Source organism: Medicago truncatula, chromosome 1, assembly GCF_003473485.1.
Source record: "Medicago truncatula cultivar Jemalong A17 chromosome 1, MtrunA17r5.0-ANR, whole genome shotgun sequence".
Lineage (NCBI taxonomy): Eukaryota > Viridiplantae > Streptophyta > Magnoliopsida > Fabales > Fabaceae > Medicago > Medicago truncatula.
The window spans coordinates 39126524-39141446 of record NC_053042.1 but is presented as its reverse complement, the minus strand read 5'-3'; the positions used below and the strand labels follow the sequence as shown (position 1 = coordinate 39141446).

Genomic DNA, 14923 nt, shown 5'->3' with positions numbered 1-14923 from the left:
CCAATGTTCAACTCATAACATCTCGTGCGACAAAGATCGCAAAATCCTAAGCAAGGTATTTTGTAACTGGGAAACTCGCGAGGCGAGGGCCTCTACTCGCTATGGCGAACTGAAAAAGGGTGCTCTCGGGAGTTTGACATTTTTCACCCAAAAATCCATTTTTAAACTTTCTCAGGTTCAATCTCAATCTAAAAACTTGCCTAATCATTATGATACATGTTCAGGCACTCAGAATCATCTAAAGTTCGACTTAACAAGTGAAATCACAAATCAGGTTCCTCACTGGTCACACTTGCTATGGCGAGCTGCAAGGTGCAACTCGCGAGGCGGGTAAAACTTGCTCGCGAGGCGAGCGATGAAGATCATCACTCGCTATGGCGAGGATCATCACTCGGGATGCGAGCGATGAATGTTGGCTCGGGCAGAAGTGCAGTTTTCACGAAAATCAACCTAAAGTCATGGTTTTAAGCTTAACATTGATTCATGTAATCATCCTATGGATTATCTAAGGTATGTAAACAGTTTCTACATCAATCTAACAATTCTACATCAATTAATTCTCAATTTCTCGCCTTAACCCTAATTCTCCAATTCTCTAAAATCAATCTTACACTTGTTAAATACAACCATCAAAATTATACAGCTTAATAGAATTGAATGTTAGTCTCACCCTTACCTTAGAAATTGAAATCACAGCTCTCTAGGTCCTCTTCTCTTCTCTTCTCTTGGCTTTTTCTCCCGTTTCTCCAAAAACTGATTGTACGTACTAATTTTTCTAAACTAGGTCTCTCCTATTTATATCTCCTCTATCTATTTTATCTTATTCCTTTTTCTCCCAAAAACTCTCTAAAATCTCAAAACAACCCCTCAACTCAATATTTATTTTATTTTTAAATCTTATTTTTATTAAACAAGAAAATAAGTCACAACTCCTTATTAAATTACATAAATCACACCAATCATATAAATCATCTAAAATCACACAAATCATATAAATATATTCTAAACTCATCTTAACAATTAAATAAATTAAAACGGGCGTTACAAGCTAACCCAAATTGCCAAAATAACCTTACTCTTTAAAGTTTCAATTTAAATAAATTCACTAAATCACTGTAATTTTATCAAACCCGCCTTAAAGCATTAAAAAAAACACCATAATTTCAAAAATGCATTAAAAAAAATTGCAAAGACTAATTTTAAATACAATATATTTTTTTAAACTAAAAAATTAGAATATATTATGTAAGTACTTTTTTTTTTAAGAAAAAAGAAGAATATATTTTGTAAGCACGGAAAGTAATATAACTCTTTCACATATTACATTTTAGGGTTAAATATTTTTTTGGTCCTTATAAATATGTCAACTTTTCGGTTTAGTCTCTCTAAAAAATATCTTTAACTTTTAGTCCCTAAAAACTTTCTATCTTCACTTTTGGTCCCTCTTTTAAAGTAAATTTATATGTAGAATTCATATTTTTGAATAAAATTTTCTATAAAAAATTCAAAATATTATAAGAATCTCTCCAAAAAAAAAAATTAGAATTTTTTAACAAACCATGAATTTAATATAAATATTTATATTTTTTACGGTTAAAAATTCATATTTAATTTGTGTTTTGTTAAAAAATCCTAATTTTTTTTAGAATATTTAACACATTTCTGTACAATTTTATTAAAAAATAAAATTAAAAATAGGATCCAAAAGTAGTGATTAAAATTTTTATAAGCACTACAAATTAAATGAAAATTTTGAAAAAACATATTTAAACTTAGGATCTTGTTAACGAGTGCCCTCGGGGCACTCTTTAAGTATGCTAAATTAAGAAATTATTTTTTAAAAATGTAAAAGTTTTCAATTTCCAATGCGCTGATTACACACACATTTGTAAAAAGTTACCATTTAAAGTCCTTAACGAGCACTAGTTAACATTTCCGTTAAACTTATGAAAATTGCTGCTCACACATTTCATAAGGCTGAGACACACAAGTAAAATACGTAAATGCTCATTCGGCAGTTAACTGCCGAGGAATTAAAAATCCGGCTGCAGTTAACACCCGAGGAAAACCTCGATGGTTAACTGCCGAGGCGTGCTGAACATAAACAGAAGCAGAAACAGAAACACATCAGTTTCAAAACTTCTCCAAACTTCTCAAATTCTTTCCAATCTTCACCAAAGCAATTTTCATGAATTGCAAGCACATCAACTGCACATTATCACAAGTAAGTTGTATCAATCATTTTAATAATAATGTTAGTTTGTTTAGGTTTATTTTTAAAAAAAATTAGAGTAGTTTGCATGTGGTTAGGGTTGATTTTAAAATTGACAATTTGATGATTGCATGTGTAGTTTATGAATTGATAAATGAATTTAGTTGTTGCCTATGTTGTTTAAATCATAATGTGGCTTTGAATGGTGGCAAATGAACACAATTTGAATATGTTTTATACTTTGCACACAAAGTGTTTGATCAAATGCCTCAATGAAAATTATATTGATTATTTAGTTAGTTTAGGTTATAGAAATGATAGAAATGATGTTAATTATAGTTTGATTAAGTGTATATTGATTTTTTAGTTAGTTTAGGTTATGAGAATTATGATGGACACAAATGATTAAGTGTATAGAAATGATTAAGTGTATGTTAATTATTGAATGATGTTTAGGTTGGAAATGATGGACATAAAATTTATTGTAATGATGATTATATTGAATGATTTTAGGTTATGGAAATGATGTTCATTGTTGTACTTTTAATGTGTTTGATTATGTTTATGTTTAGTTTAGGTTTAATGTGTTTGATTAGGTTATGGAAATAATGTTAATTTTTTGTGTAGATATGGATCAGGACCCCATTGATCCATCTAAGATGATTGGTGGTAGGTGTGCGATGACCCAAAGCCACCGGAAGGAGAGGCAAAGCGGGCACATCCCAAAGAAAGGAAGAGGTCGGAGGGGAGATGGTTTAGGAACTGCTCAGACTACACAGTCTGAAGAGTCACATGTTGTTGACCCGTCACAGCTTGTTGACCAGTCTGAGGTGGAGTACCTGAATTATCAGGCTCAGGTACACCACGATGTGACTGATGGTGAGTATGACCGGGATCATATACTAGCGTAGCAGCAGCATGAACCAGACGATGATGACATTGCAGCAGCGGCTACCCCAGAGGTGTTACCTGTGGACCCTCTCTTTCCTGGAGGGCTGAAAAATATATCTCTGCTGCACTCTTATGCCAATCATGTGGCATTGCAGCTTTGGTATAATTCAGAGAACGTAAGTGTAATTTATTTAAATGTTTTTTCTTTATGTTTAATTATTTTCTTTATATGTGTGTTTGTTTAATTATTATATCAACTTTTATATGTGTTTTTTTAATTCTTTTCTTTATGTTTAATCATTTTCTTTATATTTTATTTATTTCAACTTTTATTGTTTTCTTTATGTTTAATTATGATTTAAATTGTTTTTGTTATGTGTTTTTTTTTTTTAAGTTTTACATGTGTTATGTCTTAAATTGAAAATATGTGTGGCAATTTAAATTTGTGATTTTTATTTTTTCATTTGTTAAGTTTTATTTTGATTACTCAAATGTTTACATTGTTTAAACTATGTTTATTTTTCTATTATTTCAGTGTCGTAAGAAGCGTTATGTAAAACCGATTAATCATGGGTTAAGATTTTGAGTCTCGGACGTTTAAACGGGAATCAGGATTGGTTTTGAGGTTCGCTTAGGGAGAGCGGGTTACATGATTTGGTTTTCCTGGGCAACGCCACTATGCCTCGTGCTTTGCTGATGGCTCTATGCGAGAGGTGGCATCCCGAGACCATCACTTTTCACATGCCCATGGGGGAGATGATTGTGACTTTGGAGGATGTCGCATGTCTTATGCATCTTCTGATTGAAGGGCGGATGTTGGGCCACCGAAAGAAGATGCTGAGACATGAGGGAGAGACACTACTGGTGAGGCACTTGAGTGCGTCGAAGAAGGAGGCAAAGAACTTATAAGAAGAAGGAGGCAGAGACACTACTGGTAACTCATTGTAAGAAAACTTATATTTTATTTTTTTGTTAATTATTATTTTTTTCTTATATTTTCCGTGCGTAATAATTTATAAATGTGATTTATTTGGTTTGTGCAGGCATGGTTTTTGGCGCACTTTCCTAAGTTTTATGTTGTTGATCCAAACACCAAGTATGTTGAAAATTACCCGTTGCTGCAAGGTGGAAGCTTCATAAGGGTCATGGAGAGGGGTCACGTATCAGTCACTGCTTGATCGTATTACGTTTGATATGTTGGAGGTCGTACGAAAAGCACAGGGACTTCCAGGCTTTCGAGGAGGTATTCTGGTATTCAGGCTGGATTATGTGCGGTGATCGTAGGGTGTACCGTCACTTGCCTGAGAGAGTTTTGAGACAGTACGGATACGTTCAGATCGTCCCTAGATATTGCCTGAGAGAGTTTTGAGAGTTTTGCCACTTATTCCAGGAGATATTCCGAGGCCTCCAAATGAGGAGCATATCATTGCAGAGCAGTGGGAGTGGTACAAGGCGAGAAGCTCGCATGATACCTATGACATGGTTAGCAGCGCTGTTGCCTACATTGATGCACATATTGGCCAGGAGGAGGTCATGAGCCCTCAACAATGGTTTCAAGCCATGAGCTATGTTAGAGAGCAGATCGCGCCGATATTGGCAAGGAGGCGAGGCCAGAGGCCGAGGAGGAGACACCAACAGCAGCAGTAGTTCGTTTTTTTACGACTTGTTTTTTAGTTTTGGTATTTTGATGACATTGGTTTGTATAATATTCGTATTTTGATGACATTACTTTTCATTTCATGGGATATTTTACTTTGTTTAATGGTATAAAAATGTTGGTTTAATTAAGTTGTGCATTTGCGCCAATATTTGTTTTGTGATTTGAACCATTATGCATAAAAAAAAAAACAGGTACATATGTTGTGTTTTGTGTTTGAAACAAATTACAGGTTCAACAAATGAAGCTATTGCCTCTGCCTTGGCTTCAGGATGCTTCGGCAGTTTACTGCCGAGGAAATCCTCGGTAATCAAGTGTCGAGGAAATCATCGACAGTTAATTGCAGCCGATTCTTTAATTCCTCGACAGTTAACTGCCAAGGGGGCATTTACGTATTTTACTCGTGTTTCTGAGCCTAACAAGATGTGTCAACAACAATCTTCTAAACTTGTACTACCTCACCTCTGTTACTTTTTAATTGTCACTTTTTGACATTTTACATAAACCAAGACAATCAATAATTGTTTTTACTTTTGATGCAATAAGTTATGCTTTTACTATAATGACCTTGTTCATTTAACATCTCATTTCATATATTTATCTCTTCGCAATAAATAACTAAGGATAATATTGGTAAATCAACATTTAATGTTGCATTGAACTTTGAAAGTGACAATTAAATAGGAACAAAAAATTTCTTCAAAAGAGACACTTAAAAAGGAACGGAAGAAGTAGTTTGTCCTAATTATTAGGAGTTAAAAGAAGAGAATTGCTCTTGACACATATGCATTGGCTGAGAAACACGAGTAATTTACCGTAATGCCCCTCGGCAGTTAACTGCCGAGTTATGGAACCGACTGCAGTTAACTACCGACGAAAACTTCAACAGTAAACTACCGAGGAAAACTGAAAACTTCGGTAGTTAACTGCCGAGGAAACCTCAAACCTGTTTTTTTTTTTGTTCGACAAAAACTATAAATTGTTGTTAATAATATTTATTGATTTTGAATGTTTCAATCATTATTTTTTACGTTTCAAACAATTGCAGTATTATACTTATGTATATATATATATATATATATATATATCTTAATAAGAATATCATTTAAATCTTGACAAAAAAATAAAGAGCATTTAAGTCCTCAAAAGACATTTGGATAAGTGTAAAAATTAAGCATTTGAATATTGTTTTGCAAATTACTTAAATAAAAAAAAATCTTTGTGCACAATTATTTTAATATAGAAAATATAACAACATTTTTTTGAATGAAGAAAATATAACAACATATTATACCTTAAAAAAATCGTTGTGCATAATTTTTTAAGGATTTTTTTATTATTATTTATTTAAGTAATGTGCAAAACAATATTCAAATGCTTAATTTTTACTTTGATTTAAATACTATTCTTATTAAGATATATACGCATAAGTATAATATTGCAATTGTTTGAAACGTACCAAAATAAAGATTGAAACATTCAAAATCAATAAATATTATTAATGACAATTTATGGTTTTTGTCAAAAAAAAAAAAAAACTGATTTAAGGTTTCCTCTGTAGTTTACTGTCGAAGTTTTCAGTTTTCCTCAATATTTTACTGCCGAAGTTTTTCTCGGTAGTTAACTGCAGCCGATTTTAACTACCGAGGGACATTTCGATAAATAACTAGTATGACACGGCCTTATGCAATGTGTCAACAAGAATTGTCACTCCACACAACATGTGAATTTTTACACGGCTTCGTTGAATTCACGCGAATATGTAATCTTGCCGCATAAACTATAAACCCACTGGAACAATTTCAAGCCGTATTCTTCTTCTTCTTCACTGAAAAATAAAATCAAAAGAATGGCGGCGTTTGAGGAATTGCCGGAAGAATGTGTTGCCGCGATACTCTCTCGTACCACTCCTTTTGACGCCGTCAGGCTCTCTCTCGTCTCCAAAACTTTCCGTTCTGCCGCCAATTCCGACGAAGTATGGAATCAATTTCTCCCTTCCGATTCCCAATTCATCGACACTGTCATCTCCCAATTTCCTTCCCTTGCCAATGCTTCCACCAAAAAGGATCTCTATCTCGCTCTATCTGATTGCCGTATCATCACTGAAGATCGTCGAAAGGTATTCTTCTTCCTAACTCTCCAATTTCTCGAATATCAGGGTTTATCATTATTGACTGTATATTAATTGATACATTGAAATGCAGAGTTTTCAATTGGATAGAAAGAGTGGAAAAAATTGTTACATGATTGATTCAAGGTCTCTCACCTTTGATGATGGTTATTTTTTGCCTCAATGGAAACGGATTTCGATTCCTATGCACGAGTCCAGGTTTGCTCTTAACTTTTCTATTTGTTTTGTTTTATTATTTTCTTGTGTTAATTATACTATTATATCATATTACCACCCAATAAGTAGCTATGAAGCACCTCGGATCAGGGGTGTGTCCCTGGTTTTTAATAGAGGTATCATGTCTGACACAGACACATATAGTTATATTCAATTATGTCATTTTTCTCAAATTATTATTAATGTCAACATGTATATGAGGTTTTGCTTCATAGACAAGTACTTACTAGTACCCATGTTTTTTTGACAAGAAAATTGAATTCCATGTTACCATTATTCCCCCCACACTATCATGTTCTCATTATTCCATGTTACCATGTTCACATTATACTTAAGTTGTATTGAATTCCCCCCATATTCAAACATTCCTTCCGCGTAGTTTAGTTTCAAATAAAGTTTGACAATGTACTCGGTAATCTCGAGTTGACTACTTGTTTCCGAAACGTTTTACTTCTGAAAAAATAAAAATAGTGTGACTAGCAGAATATAGTTATACTGGAATATTTCTAGACCTATATCAGTTATGTGACTGAAAGATCACGGGTTCAAGTCCTCGAAACAGCCTCTTGTGTAAAACAGGGTAAGGCTGCGTACAATACACCAAATGGTGGGACCCCTTCCCGGACCCTGCATATGCGGGAGCTCTAGTGCACCGGATTGCCCTTTTTATATCAGTTATGCTGTTAACAAAAAGAGTCGGCATGTGTCTTGACATTGAACTCCTCATCTCCATATAGTCTATTATCTGCTCAGATATTTGAAATGCACCCCCGGCTAGGGCAACTTCGTCTTTACATTTGTATGCCTTTGTAGAAGCTAACTAGGTTACATGTGTGGAAACTGTACACACATTGAAGATGCACTAAATGAAACAATGTTTCCTTTCGGATTTTATTTTTGTCATGGAATCCCAGAAATCTACTGTCAGACGTTCATTTGTTGAGGCTACTATCTGTCCTTAGCAGCTGTGGCCAGTGAATTACCTAGGCTATTATTTTGTCACAATCAGCACTTGTCTATATTGCTTATATCCACACTTATCATGAGAAATTGAGGCATGTAGGAAAATGGATGTCCTTTAAGTAAGGGAGAAGATTAATGCTAGATTTCCTATAATAGCATATATAACTTACTAATTGAGATGTCTGTCATAATCAGTTTCGACTTGAAATACTTCAGTTATTCTTTGTTAACAGCCTCCAATTTTTAGTTAACGAACCTGTACTGTTAATTTATCTTACACCTATATAGATTCTCCATTTGTCATTTAATGAATCACTTTCAACTTTTCTCCCAGTTCCTATATTATAATCTTTGCATCTTTTTGTACTACTTTTGTATAGGTTTCCTGAAGTTGCCGAGCTTGACGATGTTTGTGGGATTGACATTTGTGGTATGATAAACACCATTGCCTTGTCCCCAAATACTCAGTATGTAGCGTATCTTGTGTTCAAGATGGCTGATGTCTTTGGACTTAATAGAATTCCTGTGGAATTCACAGTTCGTGTGGAAAATCCTCATTATCATAATGCTACAATTGTCTGTTTGTATCCAAATGTAGAAAGTAGGGGGCACAAGAACAGTGAAGTAGGATTGCAACTAGTAGAAGTATTGTCTAGAGCGAGAAGTGATGGGTGGTTTGAGATTGAGATTGGGGAGTTCTTCAATTTAGGCATAGAATATGAAGAAATCCAAATGAATGTTAATGTCGAGATAAAGGATGGTTTTCTGAACACATGTCTTTTAGTTGAAGGAATAGAAGCTAGGCCTAAGTAAGATTATTATGCAAGGAGTCCTCTTGCGTCTTGGATGGGAGAATATCGTTCCAACTTCTCAACATACTATATATTATTGTTCCAAACTGTTTCTTCGGAAAGTATATGCACAGGTTTTATCGCTTATCGTGGTTCTGTACATTGAGATATACATGTTATGGAGGATATTAACCTCCTATATAATATATTGTGAAATTGTGATAAAATGTGAAATGGCTATTAATTGATTTGGGACCCTCAACTATGAGAGTCAGGTATTTGAAATTATTTCAGTGATTTAAAATTCTGGTCTACTTAACGCATCGAGTCTACTGGTGATTTATGCACAGCGAGTGAGAAACATAAAATGAAGGAAGAAGGAAAGCAGCACTCACTAGTCTTATGTGAGAAACATAAAACCAATGTCTTAAATGTACTAGAATTTAAATCACCGGAAGATATAATTTGTTGTTTTAATGGTGCGGATGAATGAAAATCTTAATTTAAGTGCAGAAAACTAAAATGGATCAGTTTAAATAATTAAAAATTATGGAGATTAAGTTAAGTACAAACAAATTAGATGGTAAAAAATTGTATAAACATTTGATATGTTTAGACAGGGTTTTATTCAATATATTCTTCTTTCCGCACTATGTGTGATTTTTGCTAAAAACAATTATGGAGCTGAACCTGTTTTTTCGTTGTTTTAATGGATTGGCTACAATGTGTATGATTTTTATTGCTAAAATCGATTGTGGAGACTGAACCTGTCTTTTCAGGGTAGTACTTGAGATTGTGGTTGGTGACATTGACATTTGACTTTCTTCTTTTTCTTTCACAAGTTTTTTTTTGTTGTTTTGTATTACACTTGTAACATTGTGGTTGGTAATGTCACCAATATCACCAACCATATCATGTCATCCAAGTATTATCCGTCTTTTCGTTGTTTTAATGGATCGACTACAATAGCAGCAATGTCTTAGTGAATTAGAACTTAAATTAGTGAAAATATAAGAATCGGTGTTTGAACGGTGTCGATTAATTAAAATATATAAGCACAGAAACTATTAAGATGATTTAAATAATTTTTTTGAAGAAAGATGATTTAAATAATTAAAAGTTATGGAATGAGCCTAATTACAAAGAGCAAGCCTAACTATATTTTCACAACATTGAGATGGTCTAATTGGGTTTTTATAAGCGAATTCCAATTGGTTTTGTCAACAAGTTTAACCTCGGTTCCAAAGTATACGACGTTTTAGTCATTTTAGTGCAATTAATGTTGTATTTGGAATAGATATTGTAAGTAACTTTACAATTGACTTTTATTAATGGTATAAAAAAGATAAATTAAAGAATTGAAAGTAATAAATAGTTGGTGGTACAATGATAAAGATAACATTTAATTTTTTTTTTTTTTAAATTTTTGGACAGAACATTTAATGTTTTATTGGTATTATAAAACGACTTATAATTTGAAATTTATTTTTATCCAAAACTATTTATAATTTGAAACGAAGAGAGTATTCTAGTTTGTACATTTTCATTTCGCAATAACATGCATTTTAATTGTTCCAATTCATTTTATTCACATAGTGGAAAAATGCTATTGAAGGCCAATTTTTGGAGCCCTTGCAAACCGGTTTTGATAGACGTCATTTGATCCATATAGCTAATGCTATTTAGTGGGATAAAGTTTGGTTCTTGTTGTTGCTGCAAACCAGTTTTGAACCGGCTTGAGATGCATCATCTCAAAGTTTACAATTCACAACTATATAATAATGTTAGAGGAATGATATTTGCGGAACAGATTTGTGACAGCTTTTTAGGTGTTCCTTCGGCTGACCAGAGGTTACGCGGTGGTGGAAGCTGAATGATCTTTAGAGAAGGAGTTCTTCGGAGGTGGCACATTGTTGAAGATGAGGACTGGATTCTCTTTTACAAGGATGTTCTTTTGAGGTGAGTAGTGGCGACGAGTTTTATGGATGTAGTCTTTTTTGGATTGAATAACATTACTACAGCTCTACTCTTCTTCTTTTTCAGAGTGATAGAATGGGTGCTTTTGATGAATTGCCGGAAGAGTGCATTGCCGCCATACTCTCTCGAACGACTCCCGTTGACGCCGTCAGACTCTCCCTCGTTTCTAAGACACTCCGTTCTGCCGCTGATTCCGACGCCGTCTGGAACCACTTTATCCCTTCCTATCCCGATTTCATCGAGACTATCGTCTCAAAGTCTCCTACCTTTGCCAACATTCGTACCAAAAAAGCTGTCTATCTTGCCCTATGTGATCGCTATATCATCATCTCCGACTACGAGGACGACAATGCTCGAAAGGTATTGTTTTTCATAACCCTCTGATTTCTCGAATGAAATTAATTGATTGTTGTATAAAATGCTAATGGAAGCAATTGCTTATGTTGAAATGTAGAGCTTTCAATTGGATAAAAAGAGTGGAAAAGACTGTTACACGTTTTCTGCTAGATTTCTCGACTTTACTGATTCTATGCTTGGGTTTAGTTGTTCTCGAAATATTTGGACTCTTACGCCAGATTCCAGGTTAGCTCTTAAGTTTTTTTATTTCTTTTGTTTTATTATTTCCTATTACCACCCAATATGTTTTGATAAGATTAAGACATAGCTCTTAAGATTTAATTTAGTTAGTTTCAAATAAAGTGTGACAATGCACTCAATAATCTCAGAGTTAACTATTAGTCTCCAAAATGTTTTTAAGTTTTAGAAAATAAAGTGTGACGAGTAGAATACATACTGGACAATTTCTGGACACAATTGGCTAGGGTAATTTCATCCTTACACTATCAGGCCTATGTGGACAGTGAATACACATTGAAGATGCACTAAATGAAACCATGTTTTCTTTTGGATTTTACTTTTGTCATGGAATCCTAGAAATTTAGTGTCAGAAGTTCATTTGTTCTGAATAGTATGTGTCCTTAGCAGCCGTGGCCAGCGAATTACCTTGGCTATTATATGTTTGCATATTGTTGTCATTTGTCAGTCCAACTCCAACCCTTATTTTGTGACAATATCAAGCAGTTGTGCTTACATCCACACTTATCATGAGAAAGTGAGGCATGTAGAAAAGCGGACGTCGTTTAAGTGAGGGTGAACTTAAATGCTGGATTTCCTATAACAGAATATATAACATTAACTGAGATATCTGTCATAATCAGTTTGAACTTGAAATACTAAGTTATATTTGGTAACAGCCTCAAATTTTTAGTTGATGAACCTGTACTGTTAATTTATCGACACCTATATAGATACTCCATTTGTCATTTAATGAACCACTTTCAACTTTTCTCCCAGTTCCTATATTATAATCTTTGCAACTTTTTTGTACTACTTTTGGATAGGTTCACTGAAGTCGCTGCGCGTGCTGATGTTGGCTGGACTGACTTTTTGATTAACATTTGTGGTAGGATAAACACCATTGACTTGTCCCCAAATACTCAGTATGCAGCTTATCTTGTGTTCAAGGTGATTGATGTCATTGGATGTAGTAGACCTCATGTGGAGTTCTCAGTTGGTGTTGGAAATGACCATGATGATGTTACAAATCCTTGTTATCATACTTCCAAAATTGTCTGTTTATATCGAAATTACCAAGGTGGGGCAAACAACACAGTGGTAGGATTGCAAAGTTCTATTGTGAGAAGCGATGGGTGGTTTGAGATTGAGATGGGGGAGTTCTTCAATTTAGGCCTAGAAAATGAAGTCAAGATGAATGTTTTTATGGAGATGAAGGATGGTAACCAGAATACACGTCTCTTATTTGAAGGAATAGAAGTTAGACCTAAGTAATACAATTAAGCAACATTCACTGAACTATGCAAGGGGTCTTATGTCTTGGATGGCAGAACAACGTTTGAAGATTTGAAGTTCCAACTTTTCAACATATTATATATTATTGTTCTAAACTCTTTCTTTGTAAAATATATTCACACTTTATATTGCTTATTGTTCTTCAGTATACTCGGATATCTTTGTTGTGGGTATCTGCCTCGTGTTGTCTGTTGATTGTTCCAACTATATAATATATTGTGATGCATTATGAATTTGCTATTTATTGATTTGGAACCCTCAACGCGTCAACGGTGATTTAAAATTCTGGTATTTCTGAGGCATTTGATCTATTTGAATCAACATTGTTACTCCAACAGAGTAAGAACATAAAATGAAGAAGTTAGAAGGGTCGACTTTTAGGGCACTTGTTCCAAACTGTTTCTCTGGATTGTATATGCACATGTTATATTGCTTATCCTGGTTCTGTATATTGAGATATCTGTGTTTTAGATATCTCTTGCTAATTGTTCCAACTATATAATATATTGTGATGCAATATAGATCTGCTATTATTTGGTCTGGAACCCTCAACTACAACCACCAGGTACTGAATTTGTGCCACTGATTTAAAATTTTGCTCTATTTAAGGCATTGGTTCTATTTTAATCAATATTGTTACTCCAACAGAGTAAGAACATAAAATGAAGAAGTTAGAAGGATCAACACTTCTTCCAGCACTCAGTTTGTGTTGGACTGCGCATGAGTGAAACAATATTGATTAAATAAAAATAGAGCAGATGTCTTAAATGGACTAGAATTTAAATCACTAGAAAATATAAGAATTGTTTTTTTAGTGGTATGAATGGATTAAAATATTAATCTAAGTACAAAAAAAAAAAATGACTCAATTTAAATAATTAAGAATTGTGGAGATTGGTTTCGTAAGTGAAGCTTAGATGGTAAAAGGTTGTCTTGACCAAAAAAGCTAAAATGATTCAATTTAAACTAATTCTGTGAATCAATGGTTCACACTCAACATTTTTAATGTCTATTCTGTTTCTCTTACTATTACCAATCTCCTTATTTAGCGGTTTAATTTTGTTTTAACCCTTTGCTCCTAATTCCCACTGGAAAGGGTTTGTGCAATCTTGAGTTCGACCGAAGGTAAGTAAACTATGACAAATGATTATTCCAGTCCGGGTTTGAAATCGTTATTCTTGATTGAATCGTCTCAATCACTTGGTTCATTCTATGTTTCCTTTGATCTTGTTACTACTGACCTTTACTTCATTTTCACACTTTTATTGGCTTCTTCAGTTTCTCTCCCTTGTTTCTTTCAACATTTTTCACTTTCCTTTCCCTTCGAATTGGTCGTTCCATTTCCTTGAATCATTCACGTTCGTCCGTAGAAGAACACAACTCACTCACTGTTCTCTATAAACGGCCATATGATGTTTTTTCAAGTTCATACTAGCAGCCAAATTTTCACCAAACTCGAGGCTATTTGAGGAGAACAGAATGATTATAAGCCCCCATAGTACTTGTTCTAATTGGTTGAATCAAGCAATTACTGATTACTATCAACTCTCAAGCTGAGTATGTATGTTCAGCTTGAAGCACCAAAACCATTCATCTGCAATGCTGTTGTTATTGCTTCATCTGGACGGTTTCTTTTCTTGGTCCTAACTGTTGCAACAACAAATCCTATTTATTTTTTAATTCATCATATTACCAAATTTTTATAATCACGACCCAATTTGTTTGTTACTTTACCAACTAAAGATCCAGTTCATATTTTAAGCCATGATATTGCTTCCCATGTTCTTGAAAAATTGATATTGCATGATCTATTTTCAATTCCTTCACTAAAGTTCAAATTTATTTCTCTAAATTCATTGGTTTAAACTTATAATTGTTCCATAATTTTCTCTGCTATGTCCTTCATCATTCAGGAAGCGAGTGATCATTGAGGAAGATTGGGCAGACTGATGTTAATGTTGTGTACTCAATTCCCCATTTTCTGGCATTTCCTCTGTAATCCATTTTCAAATAAATCTAGAGTTGACCATTTGTCTCCAAAGTATTTTTACTTCTTAAAAAATAAAACCAACTTCGATTTTTCTGATTTAGAATATGTTCCTTATTCTATATGTCTGTTCTTTTTCTTTAACCTCATGAACTGTGATGCATCAGTCTGTCTTTCGGATCTGTCAATGTCCAATAATTGGCTTTACATGATCTTCAGCTAAGAGAAC

The 14923-nt window shown here is 33.8% G+C and overlaps 2 protein-coding genes across 3 annotated transcripts; both read left to right on the top strand.

Moving 5' to 3' along the window:
* The first annotated feature begins 6464 nt into the window (after positions 1–6464).
* Positions 6465–9149, top strand: LOC11431290 (putative F-box protein PP2-B12). Its single transcript, XM_003590841.4, has 3 exons — positions 6465–6879; positions 6965–7089; positions 8451–9149. The coding sequence occupies exons 1-3, from the start codon at positions 6610–6612 to the stop codon at positions 8881–8883; spliced, it is 828 nt and encodes a 275-aa protein (XP_003590889.1). The 5' UTR covers positions 6465–6609; the 3' UTR covers positions 8884–9149.
* A 1254-nt stretch (positions 9150–10403) lies between these two features.
* On the top strand, positions 10404–12962 carry LOC11431730 (putative F-box protein PP2-B12). Of its 2 annotated transcripts, none has more exons than XM_024781658.2 (4): positions 10404–10820; positions 10905–11198; positions 11293–11420; positions 12305–12962. In XM_024781658.2, the coding sequence occupies exons 2-4, from the start codon at positions 10914–10916 to the stop codon at positions 12684–12686; spliced, it is 795 nt and encodes a 264-aa protein (XP_024637426.1). In that variant the 5' UTR covers positions 10404–10820; positions 10905–10913; the 3' UTR covers positions 12687–12962. The 2 variants fall into 2 exon arrangements, with proteins under 2 accessions (XP_024637426.1, XP_024637422.1); XM_024781654.2 differs by having other exon boundaries at positions 10406–10820; positions 12239–12962.
* The last annotated feature ends 1961 nt before the right edge of the window (positions 12963–14923 follow it).

Bases quoted from the DNA above. Each gene is read 5' to 3' on its own strand.
- LOC11431290 (XM_003590841.4), top strand. From the start codon at position 6,610: ATGGCGGCGTTTGAGGAATTGCCGGAAGAATGTGTTGCCGCGATACTC. The intron at 6,880-6,964 runs GTATTCTTCTTC...ATTGAAATGCAG, and splicing joins TCACTGAAGATCGTCGAAAG to AGTTTTCAATTGGATAGAAA. The intron at 7,090-8,450 runs GTTTGCTCTTAA...ACTTTTGTATAG, and splicing joins ATTCCTATGCACGAGTCCAG to GTTTCCTGAAGTTGCCGAGC.
- LOC11431730 (XM_024781654.2), top strand. From the start codon at position 10,914: ATGGGTGCTTTTGATGAATTGCCGGAAGAGTGCATTGCCGCCATACTC. The intron at 11,199-11,292 runs GTATTGTTTTTC...GTTGAAATGTAG, and splicing joins AGGACGACAATGCTCGAAAG to AGCTTTCAATTGGATAAAAA. The intron at 11,421-12,238 runs GTTAGCTCTTAA...ACTTTTGGATAG, and splicing joins ACTCTTACGCCAGATTCCAG to GTTCACTGAAGTCGCTGCGC.